At 49.2% G+C, this 20,863-nt stretch overlaps 1 protein-coding gene across 3 annotated transcripts; it reads right to left on the bottom strand.

The window, feature by feature from the left end:
* Positions 1 to 2,587: 2,587 nt before the first annotated feature.
* On the bottom strand, positions 2,588 to 15,459 carry ABCF1 (ATP binding cassette subfamily F member 1). Of its 3 annotated transcripts, none has more exons than XM_043450308.1 (25): positions 15,226 to 15,459; positions 11,508 to 11,554; positions 11,203 to 11,283; positions 10,908 to 11,040; positions 10,722 to 10,759; positions 10,529 to 10,636; positions 9,739 to 9,813; positions 9,538 to 9,660; positions 8,621 to 8,722; positions 8,262 to 8,384; positions 7,784 to 7,884; positions 7,596 to 7,681; positions 7,159 to 7,298; positions 6,925 to 7,073; positions 6,562 to 6,645; positions 6,292 to 6,416; positions 5,993 to 6,105; positions 5,706 to 5,877; positions 5,530 to 5,604; positions 5,345 to 5,415; positions 4,102 to 4,134; positions 3,849 to 4,017; positions 3,596 to 3,660; positions 3,430 to 3,502; positions 2,588 to 3,285 (listed from the first exon to the last, which is right to left on the bottom strand). In XM_043450308.1, the coding sequence occupies exons 1-25, from the start codon at positions 15,296 to 15,298 to the stop codon at positions 3,119 to 3,121; spliced, it is 2,526 nt and encodes an 841-aa protein (XP_043306243.1). In that variant the 5' UTR covers positions 15,299 to 15,459; the 3' UTR covers positions 2,588 to 3,118. The 3 variants fall into 3 exon arrangements, with proteins under 3 accessions (XP_043306243.1, XP_043306241.1, XP_043306242.1); XM_043450306.1 differs by having other exon boundaries at positions 10,908 to 11,037; positions 11,194 to 11,283; positions 15,226 to 15,456; XM_043450307.1 differs by having other exon boundaries at positions 10,908 to 11,034; positions 11,194 to 11,283; positions 15,226 to 15,451.
* Between the last annotated feature and the right edge of the window lie 5,404 nt (positions 15,460 to 20,863).

The following is a 20,863-nucleotide window of genomic DNA, read 5'->3' on the forward strand; positions in this document are numbered from 1 at the left end:
CCATCTAGCTGGTTCCTTGTCCACCTACAGGCCTTGTCTTTAGTGTTACTTCCTAAGAAGTCTTCCCTCATCACTCAAACTAAAGGTGACCCCACCTGCCACTCTAGCACCATGTTTCCTGTGACAGGCTCCAAAGGTACCACTGAACCCATTTGTCTCTTCACCAAGCCTTGCAGGTACAGCTCTCCTGTTTCAACTGACCTGTTCTTCCTTTCTTATTCCATTTCCACCCCCACCCCCCAAATAACCTTATAACTTCTGACTTCTATGTCAACCCTGTCTTTGCATTTGTAAAAGCTCTGGGTGATGCTGCTGCTGCTGGTCTAGGACACATTGAGAACCATGGTCCGAGAGCAGCCAGTTCAAGCATCTGAGCTGCTGCATCAGCACTGGCCTCACAAGGGCCACCTCTCATGTACCCAGGCCTCCTCTGAGTTCTGCATGGCCACGCGCTCCTTCCCGGCTTTCACCTTTCCCACTCTAGTGCTGACAGTCTCCCCTAAACACCTGTCCTGGCTGTCGTGCCCCTTGAGGACTCATCCTTCGGTCCCCTTGTCCACACTGCCAGATGTGTGGTGTTCTAGATACTAAGTTGCCTTGAGCTCAGAAAAGGGGACGATTACCCAGAACTTGATTATTTGGCAGGATCATGTAAGGGAGGACCTTGAGAAATAGTAAGGATCTGTCCACATCCTACAGATGAGGGAGAATGCCCAGGGCGCTGGGGTCAGAAAAGAAGGGCCACCGTCGTAGGAACAGTCCTCTCCAGGCTGGGTGACCATGGGAAGGTCAGGGTCTCTGTTTCCTCATTGGGAAGGTGTGCAGAAGAATCAGGAATTTTTTAAAACATTCCTACAGTGCTCATTATGAACCACATTAGTGCATGATTTGTAGGTGACAAAGACTGTCATGAATACAAACATTTAATTTTGTTAATGAAATTTCATTTTTCAGGCTTTGGGTTAGCCATACACCATACTGGGTTAGGCTCCCCTTTCTGGAGAAGTACATTCTTTTGTCCAGATTTAGGTGCATTACAACAGTATATGTATTGAGGGAACAAACAAAACTCCTGCCCGTGGATGGAAGTTACTTTGAGCATCTGAAGTATCTGTAGTGAAATTAGCATCAAACACTTGAAATGCAAAATTTTGTTGTTCATCTTATACATTCCACTCTGTTTTACATATCATCTCATCTAGTGAACCGAACAACTGAAGTGCAAAGTTAAGTTGTACATGAAATACATGTAACTAAAAAAAAAAAAAAAAGCACTTACTTTATAAATACTTACCTAAAATCTTAATAACCTTGTGAGGTAGGTGCTTTTTATCACCTTGATGTTACAAATGAGGAAACAGGTACCAAGAGGCTAAGTCCAAGGTCACTCCATTAGTCATGGACTTGAAGTCTGTTCTCATTGTTTTACAAAGGACCTTATTGTGGAGAATACTTTTAACATGTAACATCTTACTTGGCATAAGACCTTGATTTTTTTCCTCTCAAATTCCAAGATCCTTACTCTCTAATCTGGCTAGATACGTACCCGATGGTACCTCTGTGACTATCTTCATACCAAATCTTAACTTTCAGTATAAACCTTGTAACTGAGGTCCAGTAGTATTTTTGGCCAAAACCTAACTTCCCAAAGTTAAGACGTCCCACCTCAGGAAGCCATAAGAGGGTTCTTCACGTCCCCCTGGGAACTGGATGCACCTGTTTCCTCTCCAATTTGCACACCTGGCTCTATCCATCTGTCTGTCCTTTCCACCCCGTCTCTCACATTAGGATGTGAGATGTATTACCTCATCCCCACAAGGAAGTTTCTGGGGCCTGTCCTGTAAGTCTCTATAGTCCACTTCACCCATCAATCACTGAAATGACCACCAACCAACAACTTGCCACTTGGGTTTTACTTTCCAAACCTGTCTCTCCAATCTAACACTAAAAAGTGGCCATACCAACCACGTTCTTTCATTAACTCCCGAAACAGTTCTTTTTTCCTTAGACCCGCTCTTTTTCATACATTTCAAAAATAGCTCCCTGCTCATGGTTAAAATCCTTACTATTTCTCATGGTCCTCCCTCAAGTGATCCTGCCACAAAACCAAGTTCTGGGTAACCTTTCTCTTCTATGAGCTCAAGGCCACTTAGAATCTAGAACTGCACATTTGGCAACTGTATCAATGCTGTACACTCATGTCTTCTAAGTCTTCTCTGTCTAGATTACTCATGTAGGCAGACCATGTCTGCTCCCTTCCGGTATACCCCACAGTGCTACACAGTAACTCTTCGGGGATTGACACTCTGGTCCCTGACCCCAGGATGGAGCTTGGATAGTGAGAAACCCGAGTGTCCTCATCCTAGCTAGAAGGGAGGACTCCCTTTCCCTTGTACTCATCTGAAGGGCTGGAGGAAGGGAGAGGCTCCTCAAACAGTGAGCACCACCTAAAGTGAGGTAAGACTGCAAGTGACACCCACCTGCACTGGTGGGGAAGAGAGGCTGCCACCCACTGCCAGAAAACCCAACACAGCCAATCACGACTGGGAAGAGTTCCAGCTCCCACGAACCTCCAAACAGCAACAAGGCAGCGGCAACTCATTTCCTTTATTTCTCCCCCTTGTAAAGGGCGATTCGAGTTCAGCAGCATTCCTCTCCTGTCCCCGAGCCCCCCATCAGACCAGATACTGCAGGCACCAGATCCTGGGTGGCAGGAGCCGCAGCAGCTGTTGGAATCCATTAGGTCAGCACTGAATCCACCAGAGGAGGGCAGCACCAGTCAGACCAGGCGGCAGCTGCACCCGAAGCTCGGGGCGGCCCAGAGGCAGGCTTCCCAGCGAGGACAGAGGCTCAGACAACTGGCTGCTGAGCCTGGCTGGATGGAACCCCATGATGACAAACGTCACCTCTGCCTGTACAGAGTGACTTCAAGGACAAGGCCCACTCAGTTATCTCAAGCAGAACAGACGAGTCTTTCAGAGAAAAGGAAGCAATCAAATATCCTGGTCACATCAAGGCCACACTCCGCCTTCACACGCCCGAGCAGCTGCCACGCCGGCTGTAGACCAGAGCAAGCTTCCGAGTGGAGAGGAGACGGGGGATGTCCAGGAAGGAAAGCTCACTCTCGGGGCCGGCTGACCATGACTTCTCCCAGGGCCTCCAACACCTCCCGCTTGTAGTCTTCGAAGTCACCATCGATCTGGCTAACACTCTGCTCCTCCACCACCCACAGCTGGCAGTTGGTTTCTGTGATGAGTCGGGCATCGTGGCTGACGACGATCACAGCTTCGAGGCAAGACAGTGAAAATGGAGGACAGGCAGAAAGAAGAGGGGAATCAAAACCTGCGAGGAGGGTGCCCAGCCCCAGGACACCTACAGTCCCATCCCCAAGGGGGATGGCAGGAGGAGGGCAGGCCCGAGCTGACTCACCACCCTTGTATTCGTTGATGGCCTCTCCTAGAGCGTCGATAGACTCGATGTCCAAGTTATTGGTGGGTTCATCCTACAGGAAGCAGGCGTCCCAAAACTGACTGTTAACGACCTCTACCTTTCCTGGTGTCACCCCCGCCCTGGCCCTGCAGCCCCATTTACTAACCAAGATGAGGACGTCAGGCTCCCGACAGGCCAGCTCTGCAAACACAACTCGGGCTTTCTGTCCACCTGGAGCGAAGGGGAAGGAGAACCACTGCACCTTCCACCACCAGACATGTCTGCAGGTGAGCCCTGAATGCCTGTGGGTGCATGCTAGTGCGCTGAGGTCCCCAAGTCCTGGTTCCTCTTCCCTCCCGCCTCGAGGCGTAGTGTGCAGCAGGGAATTTTGAGGGGGACGCCTGCCTGGGCCCCCGTACCAGAGAGCTTGCAGATCTGGATGGTGTGGGCGTGGCTCTCCAGGCCGAAGCGGCCCAGGCACTTGCGCGCGTCCTGGTAGGGCAGGTTGAAGCCCCGCTGCAGGTACTCGGTGGGCGTCTCCTCCATGCGCAGCTGCTCTGCATACTGCTGGTTGAAGAAGCCAATTTTCTGCCCAAGAGGAGAAGAAGGTGGTCAATGAAAGTAAGAATTCCTCTGTTGGCCTCTTACTACCTGATTCCCAAAGCCACTTACCAGCCGGTGGTTCTTCCTCATTTCACCCCGAGTCTGCAAGGAAAAAGCAAGGTGGGGGGGAAGTAAGTGGGGGCGGGAAGGAGCCACAGCTCCACCTCCCAACTCTTTGAAGGGAAATGAACACCAGAACTGGACCGGGAACAAGCCAATGCAAGAAAGGTAACACAGGTGTGCTCCCTAACATGACCACGGCAGGCCAGGAAATCAGAAGCAAGAGGAAAAGCGAGGAGGTAAGTGGAAAGTCAGAACCAGGAGCAGGCTGACCACGAGCAGAAAAACCCCATCCCCACCTTCCAGTCAGAATTTTTCAGGGTTCCACCTCAGATGGGAATGAGTTTGTGGGAGGATCTAGGACACCTTTCTAAAGATCTACTCTGTGGGTGTGAGGCAATGTGCCTTCTCCACACTTGCTTGGAGGGCAGACAGATGGTTACAACCACCTAGTACTACATATACCACAAAAGTCCCTGAAGCAATTCTAGGGAATTTACCTTAAGGAAAAACTAAATTCACGAACAAGTACAGTAACACTCTTTACTAGAGTATTGTCCTTTAGTGAAAAATCAGAAACATTCTAAACAACAGACATCAAATAAATTATAATAGATCCATGAGAAAAAAGCATATAAGATTACAGGCACAAAAAAATGCTCAATATACATTGTCTGAAAAAAAGCTAGCTACAAAACAATTCACAGGATAACCCACTTTTGTTAAGAAAAATAATTATATACATGCTTGTAAGGAAAAAGAAAGGAAAATGATCTGTTAAAATTAATACAGGTTTAAAAAAATAATAATACAGGTTATCTCCAGATTTTTCTCTGGCTTATCCAATTTTTTTTTCATCTGTCCCTTGCTTAGTTCCCCGATCAGGGATCTAACCCAGGCTCATGCCAGTAAAAGCCCCGAGTTCTAACTACCGGACTGCCAGGAATTCCCTGGTTCACACAATTTCTAACGATTCTACAATGGGCATATATTTCTTATATAACCAGAACACACAAGCAGGATGGGGGAGGCATGCCCTTCATCTGGGCCCACTTCTCCAGGTCCGTCTCCCTGACTGATCTAAACTGTCCTCCTCTACAGCACCTCTTAAGCAAATGAACCACCCATGACAAATTCTGTATTTAACTCTCCACAGCAGAGAGGGCTCCCCAGTTGGAGCCTCCAGGGAACAGCCGTGTGCTCATGACTCCACTCACCCGTCATCACACCCCTCCCTGACTCCTGGACTCACCGGTGTCAGCTTGCCTGTCAGCAGCAGCAGCAGGGTGCTCTTCCCCACGCCGTTAGGGCCCACAATGCAGACTGCCAGAGGGAAGACAGAGGTCAGAGGTGAGGTCCCCAGAAACTCCCCGGGGCTCCTGCTCCATGGCCTGAGTCCCACCCCGAACTCTGCACCGAGCTCTCCCCGCAACTCACTCCTTGAGTCCATGTCGATGCCAAAATCCAGATTCTTAAAGAGTGGTTTCTGCCCCTCATAGCCAAAGGTCACACCTGAGAAGGTAGGAAAAGCAGCACTTTACTTTCTCTTCAGAGTCCCCCGAGCGCAGCTGAGAGCCCTGGTGGGGCGGGAAGGCAGGGCCGCGGCCGCTCACCGTGCAGGCCCAGCACCGGAGGGCTGAGCGGCGGCGGGTCGGGGAACGTGAAGCGCACGGTGTACTCCCTGGGGCGCTTCAGCAGCTCGGGGGCCTCCTGCGACTCCTCGTCCTGGTTTTTCCGCCGGCACTTCTGCTGCTTTCGAGTCAAGGCTTCCTTGGTTTGCTTCTCCTGAGGAGGAAGGGAGACATCCAAGCCTGGATGGGAGGCCTTGAATGGCAGGCAGTGTCTGAGTCCCCCCTCCTTCTCCCGAGAAGATCCCTGCCCGGGAAGAGCCAGCGCTCACCGCCTGCTTGGTGGACTTGCCACCGGCCTTTAGCTCCTTCAGCTTTTTCTCCTGCTTCTCATATTGCTTCAGCAGTTCCTTCTGCTTTTGCTGATACATCTTCTTGAAGGTCACTGGGGCAAGGGGGTGGGAGGTCATCAATGGTTGTCCCTGTCCCCAGCAGGATGGGGGAGGGTGGGGGCAGGGGTCATGTCCAGAATTCTGAAGTACTCAGAATTATCACCACGTCCCTATGTCCCTCCCTCCCAGGCCTTTCTCCAGGAACTATCCCTTTCCTCACCCCCAAACGTCCCACGTACTGTAATTGCCCCTGTAGTAGTGAAGCCGCTGGGCATCGAGATGGATGATGTCAGTACAAACGTCATCCAGGAAGCCCTGGTCATGGGAGACGATGAGCAGCGTCTTCCGCCAGCCCTGGAGATAGCTGGGTTTTAAAGAGTGTGGAAATGTCACAATCTCCAGGTTAGAGTGCAGACACGGGCCGGAAGCGAAAAGAGGGAGGCTGGGGTGAGAGCTGTCAGGGGCAAGGTGGAGACCAGCGATACAAGGCTATAACCCAGGCCACTCACTTGTTGAGCCAGATGACAGCGTTGAGGTCCAGGTGGTTGGTGGGCTCATCCAACATCAGCAGCGTGGGCTCCATGAACAGCGCCCTAGAGGGTGGGCAGAAGAAGGCGGGTCAGTAGGAGGAAGACCCTTGCTCAGACAACCCACAGAAGCCTCTGGTAAGTGGAGCCTGAGACCATGAACACTCCTTCCCAACCTCTCCTGAGAGAGTTCCCGAGCAGGAGACAGATGAGAACACACCCCCAGACAGGGAGAGAAGCCCCAGAGTCTGACAAGTCAGACAGTACGGGAGAGACAAGAGAGCCTTGGAAGAACAGGAAGGGAAGGGTGGGCGGAGGCCAGGAGGGCAGGGGGTGGGAGCCCACCTGGCCAAGGAGACACGCATGCGCCAGCCCCCCGAGAACTTCTGTGTGGGTCGATTCTGCATCTCAGGGTCAAAGCCCAGACCGGCCAGGATCCGGCGGGCTTTGGCCTCTGCAGCGGCAGCCCCAGTGGCCCGCAGTTCCTCATACACCTGGGAGGAGGGAGAAGAGGACACATGCTGGGGGGTCCCGGGAGCCCCTGGTCCTAGCCCACATCCCTGGCGCCATCTCCTCTACCTTCTCGAGCCTCTCGGCAGCCGCGTCGTCGCCCTGCTCCAGCTGCGCCTGAAGCCTCCGCTCCTCCTCCAGCAGCTTCAAGCGCTTGGTGTCCGCGCGAAGGACAGCCTGCACGGCTGGCGTCTCATCAGCCACCACCTCTGGGGGCCGGGGAGCAGTCAGGGTGTGCCCGGGGCCAAGGCTCCTGCTCCCTCTTCCCTGCAGCTCCGTTTCTGGAGTGCCTGACCCTGCCCAGCTCTCTGTACTTGTTCCAGCCTCTCACCACACCCCACCACTTCTGTGGCACCCATTTCCCAGTCCCCAGTCCCTCCCCACAAAACCCTTCCAACTCCACAACCACGGGCTCTTCTGCTCCTGGCTGGCTCACACACCCCAGTGGAGCCCCCCGCAAGCCCGTCTCCCCCTCCCCACCGGCCCTCTGCCACCAGCAGCCTCACCCTGCTCGCAGAGCAGCACGTCGATGTTGGGGGGGATGCTCAGGGCTCGGTTGGCGATGTGCTTGAGCAGAGTGGTCTTGCCCTTGCTGGGGAATGAGAGCTCTGAGGACCAGGCCGCCTCTGAGAACAAGTTTCTTCTTCTCCCTCCGGCCCCTCCCCTCTCACACTCCAGCCCCTCCTCTCCTCACCCATTGGGTCCCACCAGCCCGTAGCGGCGGCCGGCGACGATGTACAGGTCTGCGTTGACGAACAGCTCCTTGCCGTGGGCCGAGATGCTGAACTTCTCCAGCTGCGGTGGTCAGGAAAGAGTAAGCATGTGAGAACGCCCTTCCGTATGTCTAGGAGCTGCACCTTTTTCTCTGCGGGGAAGCGCCCTCCCCCACCATGCCGGCCCCCTCCCCATCCACTGCCTCTAATCGGAGTCCACACCCTAAGAGCGACCAGCCTGTCCCAACCTGCTTCCCTGCAAAACTGGCCTCCTATGCTGGTTCTTCTGACTTCTTGCACAGGCTGGGAGAATTCAAGATGTGGAGAACACCTCCCAGCTTTCTTCCCAGTGGACCACCCTCTCCTACCCACTTCCTCGGTCACCGTGGCCTCTCCGGGGAAGGGGAGAAGCGGCACGTCCCTGGCTGAGCTGGTAGGAGGGGCCCCCTCAGACCTTACCTTGATGTCAGAGGCATTTTCTAGCATGGCCTGGCGGGAAGACACCTCTGCTTGTGACACGGAGAAGTCATTTTCAGCAGCATTGGCTGCTTTTAACGAAGCCACCTGGCGCTCATACTCCATCTGAGAAGGAAGGAAAGCTCACATTTGAGACCATTGCCTGCCACTTTCCTGTTGCCACAATACAGTCCCATGTCACCACACACCATGACACTGTGCTCACAGAACACAACTGTTTCCTTACTCCAGCTGTTGTACTCAACCCAACACCCAAAGCTCTCCCTTCACATGTCCCCCTACTTGCAGCATTAAAACAAATATTTCTCCCGCCTTTGACTACTAAGAACCCAAGGTCTTACTTGTTTCTTGAGTTTCTTCTTCTCCTTCTTGCTAAGGTGAGCATAGGGGTCATCAGCCTTGGACTCCCCTTCTTCCTCCTCCTCTTCTCCTTCCTCTGAGCCCTGTGAGAACCAGGCGATGGTAAAAATAAGGGACCCCTTAGAGAACTTCATGTCATCCACTCCCAGCTCCACAGTCGGCTCTGTCTCTCTCCCAGAATACTGAAATATCTTGGCAGTGCTCACATTCTCATACCCAGTCTGGTCTCCTTGTAGCCCTTGTATCCATTTGTTCCACCAAGAAGGTACCTACGTATGTATGTATGAATTGTAAAGATTTATATGTACCTATACCTCTGTAACTGTCAATACAATGGAACTGAAGGTAGAAAAGGAACAGATTCTCTTCCTCACGTATCAAACGACTTTCTCTGCAAGTAAACATGCAAAGCAGAAGTCCAGAAGCCCTGTGTATAGCCACTGAGGAATCCAACAGAATGAGAACTAGCAGGTGCTGGTGGTACAGGGGAGCTCAGAGGTCACTCGATGACACAGATGAGAAAAGCGAGGTCTTAAGAGGTGGCAAGACGTACTCAAGCTCACACAGCAGGTGGCAGAGCCAGAACCTGGGCTCAGGGTGCCACCCGTGTCCCTTCCTCTTCTGGACCAACAGGTGCAAATCAGGGCCCTTGAACTAAGAATGGCTTTTACATTTTCAAAGAGTCTTTCCAAAAACAGAAAAGAAAAATATGTATCAGAGACTGTATGTGGTCTGCAAGTCCAAAGTATATACTAGGAGGTCCTTTACAGAAGTTTGCCAACCCCTGCTCTGAGGAGTAAGCGCGTCCCAGGTCACAGCCCATGTCCTGCCCCCGGCCCAAGGGCCACCAAGCCTGAGCCCCTCAGCCCACGTTCCCCGTACACACACACACACACACCTGTTCTGCCTTCTTGGCCTTCTCCTTCCCTTGTTTGGGTGGTTCCTTTTCTTTTGTTGCTTCCTCTTCATCCTCCTCCTCCTCCTCCTCCTCACTCTCCAGAGCAGCAAATTTATTTTGAGGCTACAGAGAAAAGCCAGCAGGTCAGATGCAATGCTGAGATTCTTGAGACCAGTCCACCTCCCGCCAATGTTCCCTCACCTTGGCCTTCCCCTTTGACTTCTCCTCCTTTGTCTTTTTGCCCTTCAACCCTGGCTGTTGTTCCTGAGATACAGCCTGGAGAAGACACACACAGACATACAAATTAATTTGCTGTACTGTAGCCTGACAAGAATTTCTAGGTAGTCCAGGAGTAGCAGTTAACTATACTATGTGTGACAGGGAGAAAATGAGACCCAGAAATATCCTGGCCTCCAGCGGGAGACAGTGAAGAGACGAGTAGAGAACAACAGCGAAGCTAAGAGACTGCGAGTTAGGCAAATGAGCCATGTGGATGGGATGGCCCTAACACTGGAGGGCTTCCTCCAGAGGGCAAATCTTGAGAAGAGATAATGGTCGTGGGCTTGGAGAAGGCCTTCTAAGAAGAAGAGAAGACATAAAGAATAAAGGCTTCAGGCTTCCCTGGTGGCTCAGTGATAAAGAATAAAGGCTTCAGCACACAGTCAGGCTGGATTCAAACATGTGATGAGGCTGATCGGTATACAAGGCAAGTCCCAAGTAATCCTGCAGAGGGGTCCTGGTGGAAGGGCAAAGACTTGAAGGTCTTTGGTTTAGATTTTGAGTTTGAAAACAACAGAATTGCTGTAAATTTCTGAGCGATAAAGAGTACTTTTTAAAAAGCTGATATTGACAGGATAGCTGACAGTATAAGCAAGACTGGCCTGGCCTAGAAGAGCTGGTTGAAAAGCAGGAAAAGCAGCCAGGGAATCACCACAATGGAGCCAGAGATGCCACATGGAGTGAGAGGGACCGGCAGAGCCATCACTATCACCTTATTGATCCGATTCTTCTCTGGCTTGGCCGGCTTAGGAGGATGTTTTTCCTCCTCCTCCTCCTCTTCACTCTGATCCTGAATCAGGGCTGCAAAAACATTACCACCCTGGAGAGTGAAAGGGCAGAAGTCAATAGGATGATCAAGGCTGCACCCCTGGGGTCTCTGTCTACCACCGAGACAGATGGCTTACCTTGGTTTTCTTCCCTCCTCTGGGTACTGGGGCGGGTACTGAAATGACAAGAGGAGAAGGTGAGCTAGGAAAGAGAATTACCATATCCGCTCCTCAATCTAATCCAACTCCAAGATTAAGGAATGAGGCACCTGACTCTTCCTGACTCAAGGGTTCCAGGTACCCATCTCCCCTCGGCACATTTACCCTCGTCCTCCTCATCGCTGGCTGGTACTGAGAGCTTCTTAAGACGCTCCATGAGCTCCTTCTCCTCTCCATCATCATCCACATCCTTTTTCCGCCTCCCTTTACGGGTGTCTCGCTTCTTTTTTTGCTGCTGAAAATCAAACAGGGTGAGAGAATGAAGCCTGGGCCGCTGCTGTATCTCTGCCCCAGAGAATGCTCCCCGTCAGCTGAGTGAACCAGTGCGGGCTGTGGAGGGCTGGCGGACCGAAGATGCCTTCACGGAGTGGTGGGTCTGCTGACACTGTACCTGCTGCTGCTGCTGCTGCTGCTCCTTCTCCTTGAGCACTTTCTCTTCTTCCCCAGCCTGTTTGTCTTCTACTGCCAGCTCCTCGAAGAACTACAACAGGAGTTAAGATCTTGGCAAACACGGCTCAGAGACCAATCAAGCCCTTCACCACCACAAATGTACTCAGGGACCTGCCACGCACGCCATCTCACCTGCCACGCACGCCATCTCACCTTGCTCCCTCTCCCAACAAGACCTCTTCCCCTCCCTCCGGCCCCCATTGACTTCACAGGGCCACCTTCTGCTCAGAAACACCCAGAGCCCTCTCTCCTCACCGTCTTTTTGGTCTTCTTGTCCTTCTTCCCTTTCTTCACCACTTTGTCTAGAAGGGTTAAGCAGATGTTGTGAATGATGATTTGCAAATTCCAAAGCCACCCTGATCTCACCTGCCAACCCTCAGTGGACTTTGCCCTCCCTCATCACTGTTTTTCTAGCTCCCTCCCTGGACACTGTCCCATGAGACAGACAATGGTGGCTGGTCTAGTGGGAGGCAGAAAAGGAGAATCCGCAAGGTGATGGTGCCAGAGGTGGGAAGTAAGACAGCTTTCAGAGATGACGCCAATGTTTTTAGCTGGCAAAATTAGCTGAGTTAGAAGGACCATGAATAACTCAGGATATACTGGGGGAGAAAGACCTTTCCCGACCTCAGTCACCTATGGGGGAGAAAAGCAGGACAAAGTATTAGATGTCATTTTTGGAACCTGCAGGCCACGGAAACAGAGCCATCTGCTAAGTCAACAAACACCTGGGTCTATGCGGCACCTGCTCTGCTTGCACTTCCAGCACAAACTGTGCTGTGTTAGGCTTAACTGGGCATCGGTCCTTCATCCTAGAGTGACTTGAGACACTGCTTAGCTCGTGTTCCCAGGGAGCAAAGTGGGAAGTCGAGAGAAGTTCACTGACAAATTCCAGCCTCTCCTTTCTGTCCATCTCCATTTCCCTGAAGACGGAGGGTTACGTCTAACTCCTTCCCACATAAGACAGGGAGGCAGCCAGCAGCCTCATGATTTCTCTCCACTCCTAGGCCTATCCACCATCACATTCGTCCCCCAACCATCCCACCGCCTACTGCTATTCGATTCTATCCAAAGGCACTCCTGCAGTCACTTAGTTTCCCCCCATCTCCAAACCAAAACAAAGCATTCTGCTATCTACCACATTAAGTATTCTCAGACCAGAATGCCACCGAGTCCACAACAATCATTTATTCAGATGCTGAGGATCTACAGTGTCAAAAACTGGATAAAATGGAGGTCAAGCCCTATAATTTAGGGCCTCACAAACTAGAAGGGCGTATCCTATTTCTTCTGCTCTTTCCCTACCCATACCGATGTTGTAGATACTGGCTTTTCCCTGCTCCTTGGTAACTCCCAGGCATGCTTATGTCTGTCTTTGCTTAATCGGTGACCTCCACCCTGAACACACTTCAAAATCTGATCCCTGTACAAGGTGACTAGTGTGATGGAACCAAAAAGATGTGGAGAAATAATAAAAGACTTTCTATATACGCTATTCTGAGGAGTCTAAACCTAAAGCCACTAAAAGGGAGGACCCACTGTAGTACACAAGCCAGAATGATGTCATCAGCTCACTCTGAAGTGACAACACTCAGAAGTGACTCAGATACTAATTTCTCTCCATGGACTGATACAACCACGCCTCCTGACCATTGGTTCAAGTGTGACAAAGTATTATCACCCAGGAGCAGAAAAAAGCTAAGTGTGGCTAAATCTACCCTGTACCCTCCACATCTTCCCCCCACCACAACGGCTCCTCCCTTTAGTAAGGACACCACTGAAGCTGTTCTTCATTTCAAAGCCAAGTAAAGCACTTTCCAAAAACTTACACTGCCCCCACCCAATTACTGTTTCTATTCTTGTCTTCACTGAGCCTCAAAAGTGCAGTCCACACTAGCCCCCCTCCCATCTCCCATTCCTTTTTGAACACACCACAACCTGATTTGGGTGTTACCTTCTAATGAACACGACTTTTGTCAAAGCTGCCACCATCCTCTTAGTTGTTCAATTCAAAGAGGGTTGTTGTTGTGGGGTTTTTTTGTAGTCCTTATTTTGCTTGATTACTTGGCAACATTCCATGCTACTTCCCTCCTCCTCATTTTCATTCTTCTCTCCTGTTGCTCCTCAGCGTCAGGAATCCTGAAGGTCTGCCTCTGGCTGCTTGCCTTGCTCAGTCTCATCTCCTCAGCCTCCTTCCCTATCTGCCTTCCCTTAACTGTTGAAGTTCTCTTGGGTCCCCATCTTAGACCTCTTTTCACTTCAATCCACAGACACTCTCTAGGGGACTCCCCGGATCCAACACCGCAACTACACCTGTGTCTTCATTCCTAGTCTACCGCTCTCTCCAAAGCCACTGAACAAACTCTCTCCTTGCCATCTCCTCTTCAAATTCCCCAAAAATCTCCAATTTAGCACACAGCAGCTGACTTACCTCTTCCTGCTCCCCAACCCATAGCCCATTACAGCTTTCAATGAAAAGCCTATTACCCGAGGAATTATTCAAGTGAGTGTCAGCCTTAATTCTTCTCCCCTTAGTTGGTTCCCAGCTCTAGTCAATGCCCTGGCTTCTTCTCTTATCACTTCTCACAGGGATCTTTACCAGAACCTCCTAAATGGTCTCCCTGACTCCAATCATTTCTATGCACTTCAATGAGTCTTTCTTCTTAATGTCTTTAGGATTAAATTCCTTGGAATAGTGTATAAAGCCTTTCAGTATCTTGTCTCTCACACATCTTTTCAGTACCATCACATGAGTCAATACAATACTGGCAACCAGCCAGGCTCAACTACATCCTATCTTTGCATTAACTGTACCCTCTGCTGGCTTAGAACCTTCTTCCCCTTGCTAACTCATAATGATCCTTCGAGAATGAACTCAGCTGTCACATATTCCTGGGAGGCTTTGCTGACACTCCCATCCTAACTGACTATATATTGCCCCATCTTCTCTAGTCCCACAGCATTCTCAAGCGCATTCCCTGACTAAAGCTCTGTCCCCTACACTAGACTTGCCCCTTCTCGAAAGGCAAGTCTTTTCATCCCTACATCTCCAGTTTTGTAAAATTAGTCACTGTTTACCCACTATAATTACTTCCGTCCATCTTATCTCCCTCTTGAAGTACCTTCAAGTCTGGGAGAAGGTCTTCATATCTTTTTGTCCCTTCTCCAAAGCACAGTATATACAGTGCATAATTAAAAACAAGTGACTCAACAAACATTAGCTGTTTTTAAGTAAAACTTAATCCTCCATTCCAACACCCAGTATCTACTTTCTCGCTCCACTTGAGTCAAAAAGGTATCTTATGAAAGCTGTCTTAGGCATGACTCCATGAAGGAATCAGCCTCTCTTGAGAAGCAGATGGGACCCCAGGTGAGTGCGAGTGGCGCTGGCACGGAAGAGTAGGTCGACGCACAGCTTATATGTTCCTGCCGGATGTGGAATACGGTGTGACCAAGATGTCCAAAAGAAAACAGGACTTCTCTCATTTTCTCCATCTCTTCTCCCTACCATATGCTCTTCCTGGAATAATCTTTTTTTTTTTAAGTTTCTTTTTTTAACGCGGATCCTCCTTAAAGTCTTTACTGAATCTGTTACAGTATTGCTTCTGTTTTATGTGTTGGTTTGGTTTTTTGGCCAGGATGTTTGTGGAAATCTTAGCTTCCAGCGATCCCGCACCTCCTGGATCGGCAGGTCAATTCTTAACCAATGGATCACCAGGGAAGTCCCCCATACGCTCTTCCCCGTCTCTTGCCCGGTGTTACTGAAGCTAGTGCCTGACATCCCGGCACCTTTTCTTTCGCCGGCATCCCCAAAGCACTCTAGCCAGGGCAAACTCTTCCCGGCCCCACTGCACGCATGCGCAGTAGCCCCCGAAGGCCCAGTGAGAGTCGCGCCCGCCACCCTCTCCTAAGACCCGGCGCACATTTCTCTCTCTTCTCTTTTCTATCTTCTTTTTCCTCTGCCTGCCAGCCTTACCTGTGGGGCTCGTGGTCTCTCCGTCCCCGATCCACTCGGGCTCCGGCGGCTGCTGCTTGGGCGCTTTCGGCATCGCGGTGGCAGTTATGGTAACTCTGGCTGCGCCGGGTGCTATTTCCGCTTCCGGTAGCGTGGGGCCCGGAACCAGACTGGCTCTCTTTGCCGGGGCTGTCGACTCCGCCCCTGGACGGCCCACGTGCGCGCCGCACCGCCCTGTCGTGGGCGTGCCTGCGACCTGTTGGGGGCGTGGCCTGCAATGATGGGGGCGTGGCCGGCGCCCGCCCACTCGGGTCGCGACAGCAGGTTTATGGCAGTCGAGGAACCCCAATGACTCTACGACGCCGCGTGACTAAGTGACAGAACATAATCATTTCCGACTAGTATGAAAGAGTGAAGTCTTTTTTTTTTTTTTTAGATAAAAGTGAAGTTGTTCAGTCGTGTGCAACCCCTTCGATTCCATGGACTGTAGCTTACCAGACTCCTCTGTCCATGGAATTTTCCAGGCAAGAGTACTGGAGTGGGTTGCCATTTCCTTCTCTATGAAGTCATTTAAAAAAAACAACAACAACACAAAACTGAACGCTAATTTGTTGCCAGTCCCTTCTGATTGGTAAGGAGCAGAAAAGCGAAGTCCACCAACTCAGGAAGAGGCTTTGTCGGTCTAGTGTTGAGATATGTCACAAAATCCCGAGGTGTAGAGATGTAAACGGGGAACTGTAGCCTAACAAACAGGAATCGCAGTGCAGTGGGGCTTGGGTTCACTTTTTTTTTCTTGGTAACAGCTTTTCCGAGGTGCAATTGACTTACGGTAAACTTTATATATTAATACAATAGATAACCAATAAACTCAAAAGTGAATGCTATGATAAGTTTTGACATGTATACACCCATTAAATCACCACCAAAATAAAAATCTGGGACACTTCAAATTCTACTGCTTAATAGGTGTGGGACCAAAGTGCTCCCATAGTTCTTCCAGCTCCCTTCTCTCCTTAAACTGCTACAGTCTTGCTTTTGTCCTCACCATTCCCTGGCAGGATCACCACTCTTGCCAAGGTCAATGGATTAAGGCCAGTTCTCTGTCTTTATCCTACTCACTTCTCAGCAGCACTTGATACAGATGGTCACTCACTTCTCCTTTGGCTTTCTTCAGAGGCACTGCTCTTTCCAAGTTTCCTTTCCTGGCTACTCCCTTTTCCCTTTTCCTGGCTTCTCCTCCTGAAGTCTAAATACTGAAGTGCCTCCAGGCTCAACTGTCTTTTGTCTAAACTTATTACACATGTCTCACACAAGAGACACAGGTTCGATCCCTGCGTTGGGAAGATCCTCTTGAGGAGGAAAATGGCAACCATCTCCAGTATTCATGCCTGAAAAATGCCATGGACAGAAGCACCTGGCAAGCTACAGTCCAAAGGGTCACAGAGAGTTGGATACAACTGAGCGACTAAGCATACATGCATGCACGTAACTTTAAATATCATCTGAAACTGATGAAAATCCCCAAATTTCTCTTTTTGGCTCCAAGTTTTGCCCTAAACTCATGAATCCAACTGTTTTATTTTTTTTTAATCCAACTGTTTATTGGACATCCTCTCTGAGATCTCTTATAGCTATCTCAAATTAATATGCACAAAACTGAGCTCTTTTTTAATTTTTAAAAATAATTTTATTTATTTTGGCTGCACTGGCTCTTTGTTGCTGTGTGAGGGCTTTCTAGTTGTGGTGAGTGGGGCCCACTCTTCCTGGCTGTGCACGGGTTTCTCACTGTGACGGCTTCTCTTGCTGTGGAGCATAGGCTCTAGGCCGCGCGGGCTTCCATCGTTATGGCTCACAGGCTCTAGAGGGCAGGCTCAGTAGTTGTGGGGGCTCAGTAGTTGGGCATGGGCTTAGTTGCCCTGAGGCATGTGGGATCCTCCCGGACCAGGGAGCAAACCCCTGCATTCTCCAGCGGATTCTTGAGCACTGGACCACCAGGGAAATCCCTGAGCTCTTACGTTTATTCCTCAAGGCTGTATCTTGTCCAGGTTTCCCCATGTCAAGAAATCACACTATCTTTCATCTACTTACTGAGGCCAAAACTAAAAGGTCATCCTTTCTCCATTCCTGCTCCTCATCAGCAAGCCGTCTGCCTCAGTCATTCATTCAAAAGTATACTGAGTGCATAGTATGTGCCAGGCACTCTTTTAGGCCTTTGGGATATCACTGAATAAAATGAAGATCTCTGCTTACATTTCTACCAGAGGAGTTACTACCATGGTAAAATATACATCAAGGTAAAAAGTATCAGGAGGGCAGGTTTCAGCACTAAATAGACTTCATGAGGCCTCAGTGATGTGATATTCAAGCAAATTCTTGAAGAAAGTGAGAGCTCTGGCCACAAGGACTTCCAGAAGAGCATCCTGGTAGAAGGAACAGCTAGTGTAGTGCCTTGTAGAAGCAGTGTACTTGGCATATCTGAGAAACAAACAGCAAGGAGGCCAGGGTGGCTCTAGTGGTAGGAGTGAGCAAGGATTGTTGGAGAGGCAGATGGAAAAGGAAAGCAGGCTGTGAACTGGAAGGGGGTTTTCAGATCATTGGGTTTCTACTCTTGACTAAAATGGAAATCATTACAAGGTTCTGAGCAGAGGAGTGACCTGACTTGACCTATATTTTAGAAGGATGACTTTGGGTTCACACTGACAGAGGGGCATGAGATGGCAGAAATGGCAGAAGCAGAGTGACCTCTTGGAGGTGTCGGTGAAGATTCAAGCCAGAGTGATAGTAGTGGAGGTAGTGAAAATGGCTGGTTTCTGAATATATTTGACAAAAAGAGCCAGCAGGCTTTGTTAATGAACTAGACATCAGGTGTGACCAAAAAAACAAAAAACTAAGGATGACCTCAAGGCTTCTGGTGTGAACAACAAGAAAGAGATGCCATCAACTGAGACTTTAGAACATATCCCAAATCTTCCTACTTCTCTCCACCTCTACATCATCTCCTTCCTCTGAACCACCAAAGTGGCCTCCTACCTGTTCTCCCTGCTGTCATTCTCCTCTAGTTTATCCTTCCAACCTACAGTTAATGGTAGTTTTAAATCATAAATCACTTTCTTAGAACACTCTGGGACTTCCAGAGCGGTCGGTGCATGTACATGCAGAATGCTCCAGTGGTTAAGAATCCACTTTCATGCAGGGGACTCCAGTTTGATCCCTGGTCGGGGAACTAAGATTCCATATGTTGAAAGGATACCAAGCCCATGTACCACAACAAAGAGCCAGCGCAGCCCACCCCCCTCCACACACACACACAATCCAAATGCTTTGCCACAGCTCTGTATCATTTAGCCCCTGCTGAACTTCCTGATATCATCTCCCAGTCTAGACCCACTGGCCTTCTATTTCTACTTCAGATCCCTCAAACTCACTATTGCCTCAGGGCCTTGGCCCTTGCTGTTCCCTGTGCCTGGAATGCACTTCCTCAGGATATTCATATGGTTGCTTCCTTACTTAATTTCTGCCTCTATTCATAGGCTATTTCCTCAAAGAACCACTACTTATTGTAGTATTGACCTGTTCTCTTCCACCTGTCACTCTCCAGCCTCTTCTTTCACTTTGTCCTTGAAATATTTATTTCTTAAAATTATATACATATTTATTAATAGTCTATCATCTTCACTAGGCTGTAAGCCACATGGGCAGAAATGTTGCCTTTTTCACTGATACATCCCGAGCTCCTACAACAGTGCCTGGCTCAGAGTAGGCACTAGATATTCATTAGACGAATGTGAGGCTTAAATAAGACAATACTTATCGGGAACTTAGCATGGTACCTGGCATAGAGCTGGCAACCAGAAAATGACACATTCTAAGCTCTCACCCCGCCTCTCTGACCATCCCTCCTCGTCAGGTCATTCTTGTCCTTCTTCTCTTGGCCACTAAATGTCAGCTGTCCTCTAGGCTAAGTCCTGGGCCCTCTCCTCTTCCCATTTGACACGCTTCTCCAGGTGATTTCAGCTACAGATTCCTCAGTAAGGTCTATCTTAACCACCACTGGCTCCCAACCATTATTCTCTATATAGTGCCCCCATTTATATTCTTTATATCATTAACCACAACCTGTAATTACTCATTTGTTTACTTTTGAGGAAAATAGCGCCTGACAACTGGAAACTGACCTGACACTGACAGGTAGGCCCTGGTGTTGCTAAGAGCTGGTCTGGCCCTCACATTTAGGCCATAGTGCTCTCACACTGATCATAACCTCACAGAACACAAGTCAGACAAGGCCAACCTGTGACTGTGATGAAGTAAGATAAAGTCTATAATCTTGTCTAATCGAAGACAAAAACAAGGTTACTGTGCAAAAATTCTGAACAAGTACCTCTTAGTTAAAATGAGGAGTGGCTGCTTTTTTTTTTTTGGCCAATTACAGCTTCAGCCATATTTCATCTCTCCCCTCAAGAGGAGACTTTGTATCTGCAGGTTCCACATATTCAGATTCAAGCAACCTAGAATTAAAATATTAGGGGAGAAAATTAACTCCAGAAATTTCCAAAAAGCAAAACTAAATTTGCTGCACATTTGCAACTATTCACAGAGTTTACATTGAATTTATAACTATCTACATGACATTTACATTGTTTTCAGTATTATAAATCATCTAAAGATGACAAAGTATAGGAGAGGATGTGTGCAGGTTTCACGCAGATAGTACACCACTTTATCCAAGAGACTTGAGCATCCTTGGATGTTGGCACATAAAGGGGTCCTGGAACCAGTGCCCCATATACCCTGAGAGACAACAGTATTAAAACGGTATTAAGATGTGCAATCATAGAGTTGTCCCCACTTCCTGGGAATGCTCAATCTAGATCCCCCTCTTCCTTGAATCTTCCCCCAAATCACCTAACACAAACCGTAATCCTGCCATTTTTAATTCTCTCTTTAATAAGATCTCTGCAGGTGATAAAACCCAACTGTTTAACTAGAGGTGGTTCCTGTTTGGTCCTTGGCTGGAGGGCACTGACACTTCTACTGTCCGTCTTTATCTCATGCCCTAATTCTAGCAGGGAGGGGCTGCCAGAGGATGATTGCCCTACCCTAATGTTTTCACCTGCTGAAGGGCCAAGTTTGCTGGTTAGTACATGGCTGCCTGGATAAAGAATACTCTTCAAGCCTTGCTGGAGCTGAGTATTATAGGCCACAGGACATATTAAATTATGGCCAATGACATAGAAGTTAGAGAGCTGAATGTTAGCTTGGAGGTAATTTCCTCTGCCTTTCCTTCATCCTGAGGCTTGGAGCATGGATAAGTGAGCTAGAGCTTCATTTCAGACTGTGAATAGGAGGATTTGGCCCCAAGAACCATGGTGCTGAGAAGTGGGGGGAGCAAGGGTTCTGAATGAATACCCGAGGACCTGGTGGTGGCATGACTGTCATACATGCTTTGCACTGTCTCTTGATTTGTGAGAAAAATAAACTCCTACCTTGCTTTAAGACTAATTTTGGTTTCTGTTACAACTGAACTTAAAACTGATACACTGGGCCATCACAGGTGCTTAATACTTACAAAGTGAATGAATATACCCATGCTCATAGCTACCTATATGCAGATAACTCAGATTAACGTCTCTAGTTTTAATCTGAGTACCAAACCTGT

This window comes from Cervus canadensis, chromosome 28 (assembly GCF_019320065.1).
Source record: "Cervus canadensis isolate Bull #8, Minnesota chromosome 28, ASM1932006v1, whole genome shotgun sequence".
Lineage (NCBI taxonomy): Eukaryota > Metazoa > Chordata > Mammalia > Artiodactyla > Cervidae > Cervus > Cervus canadensis.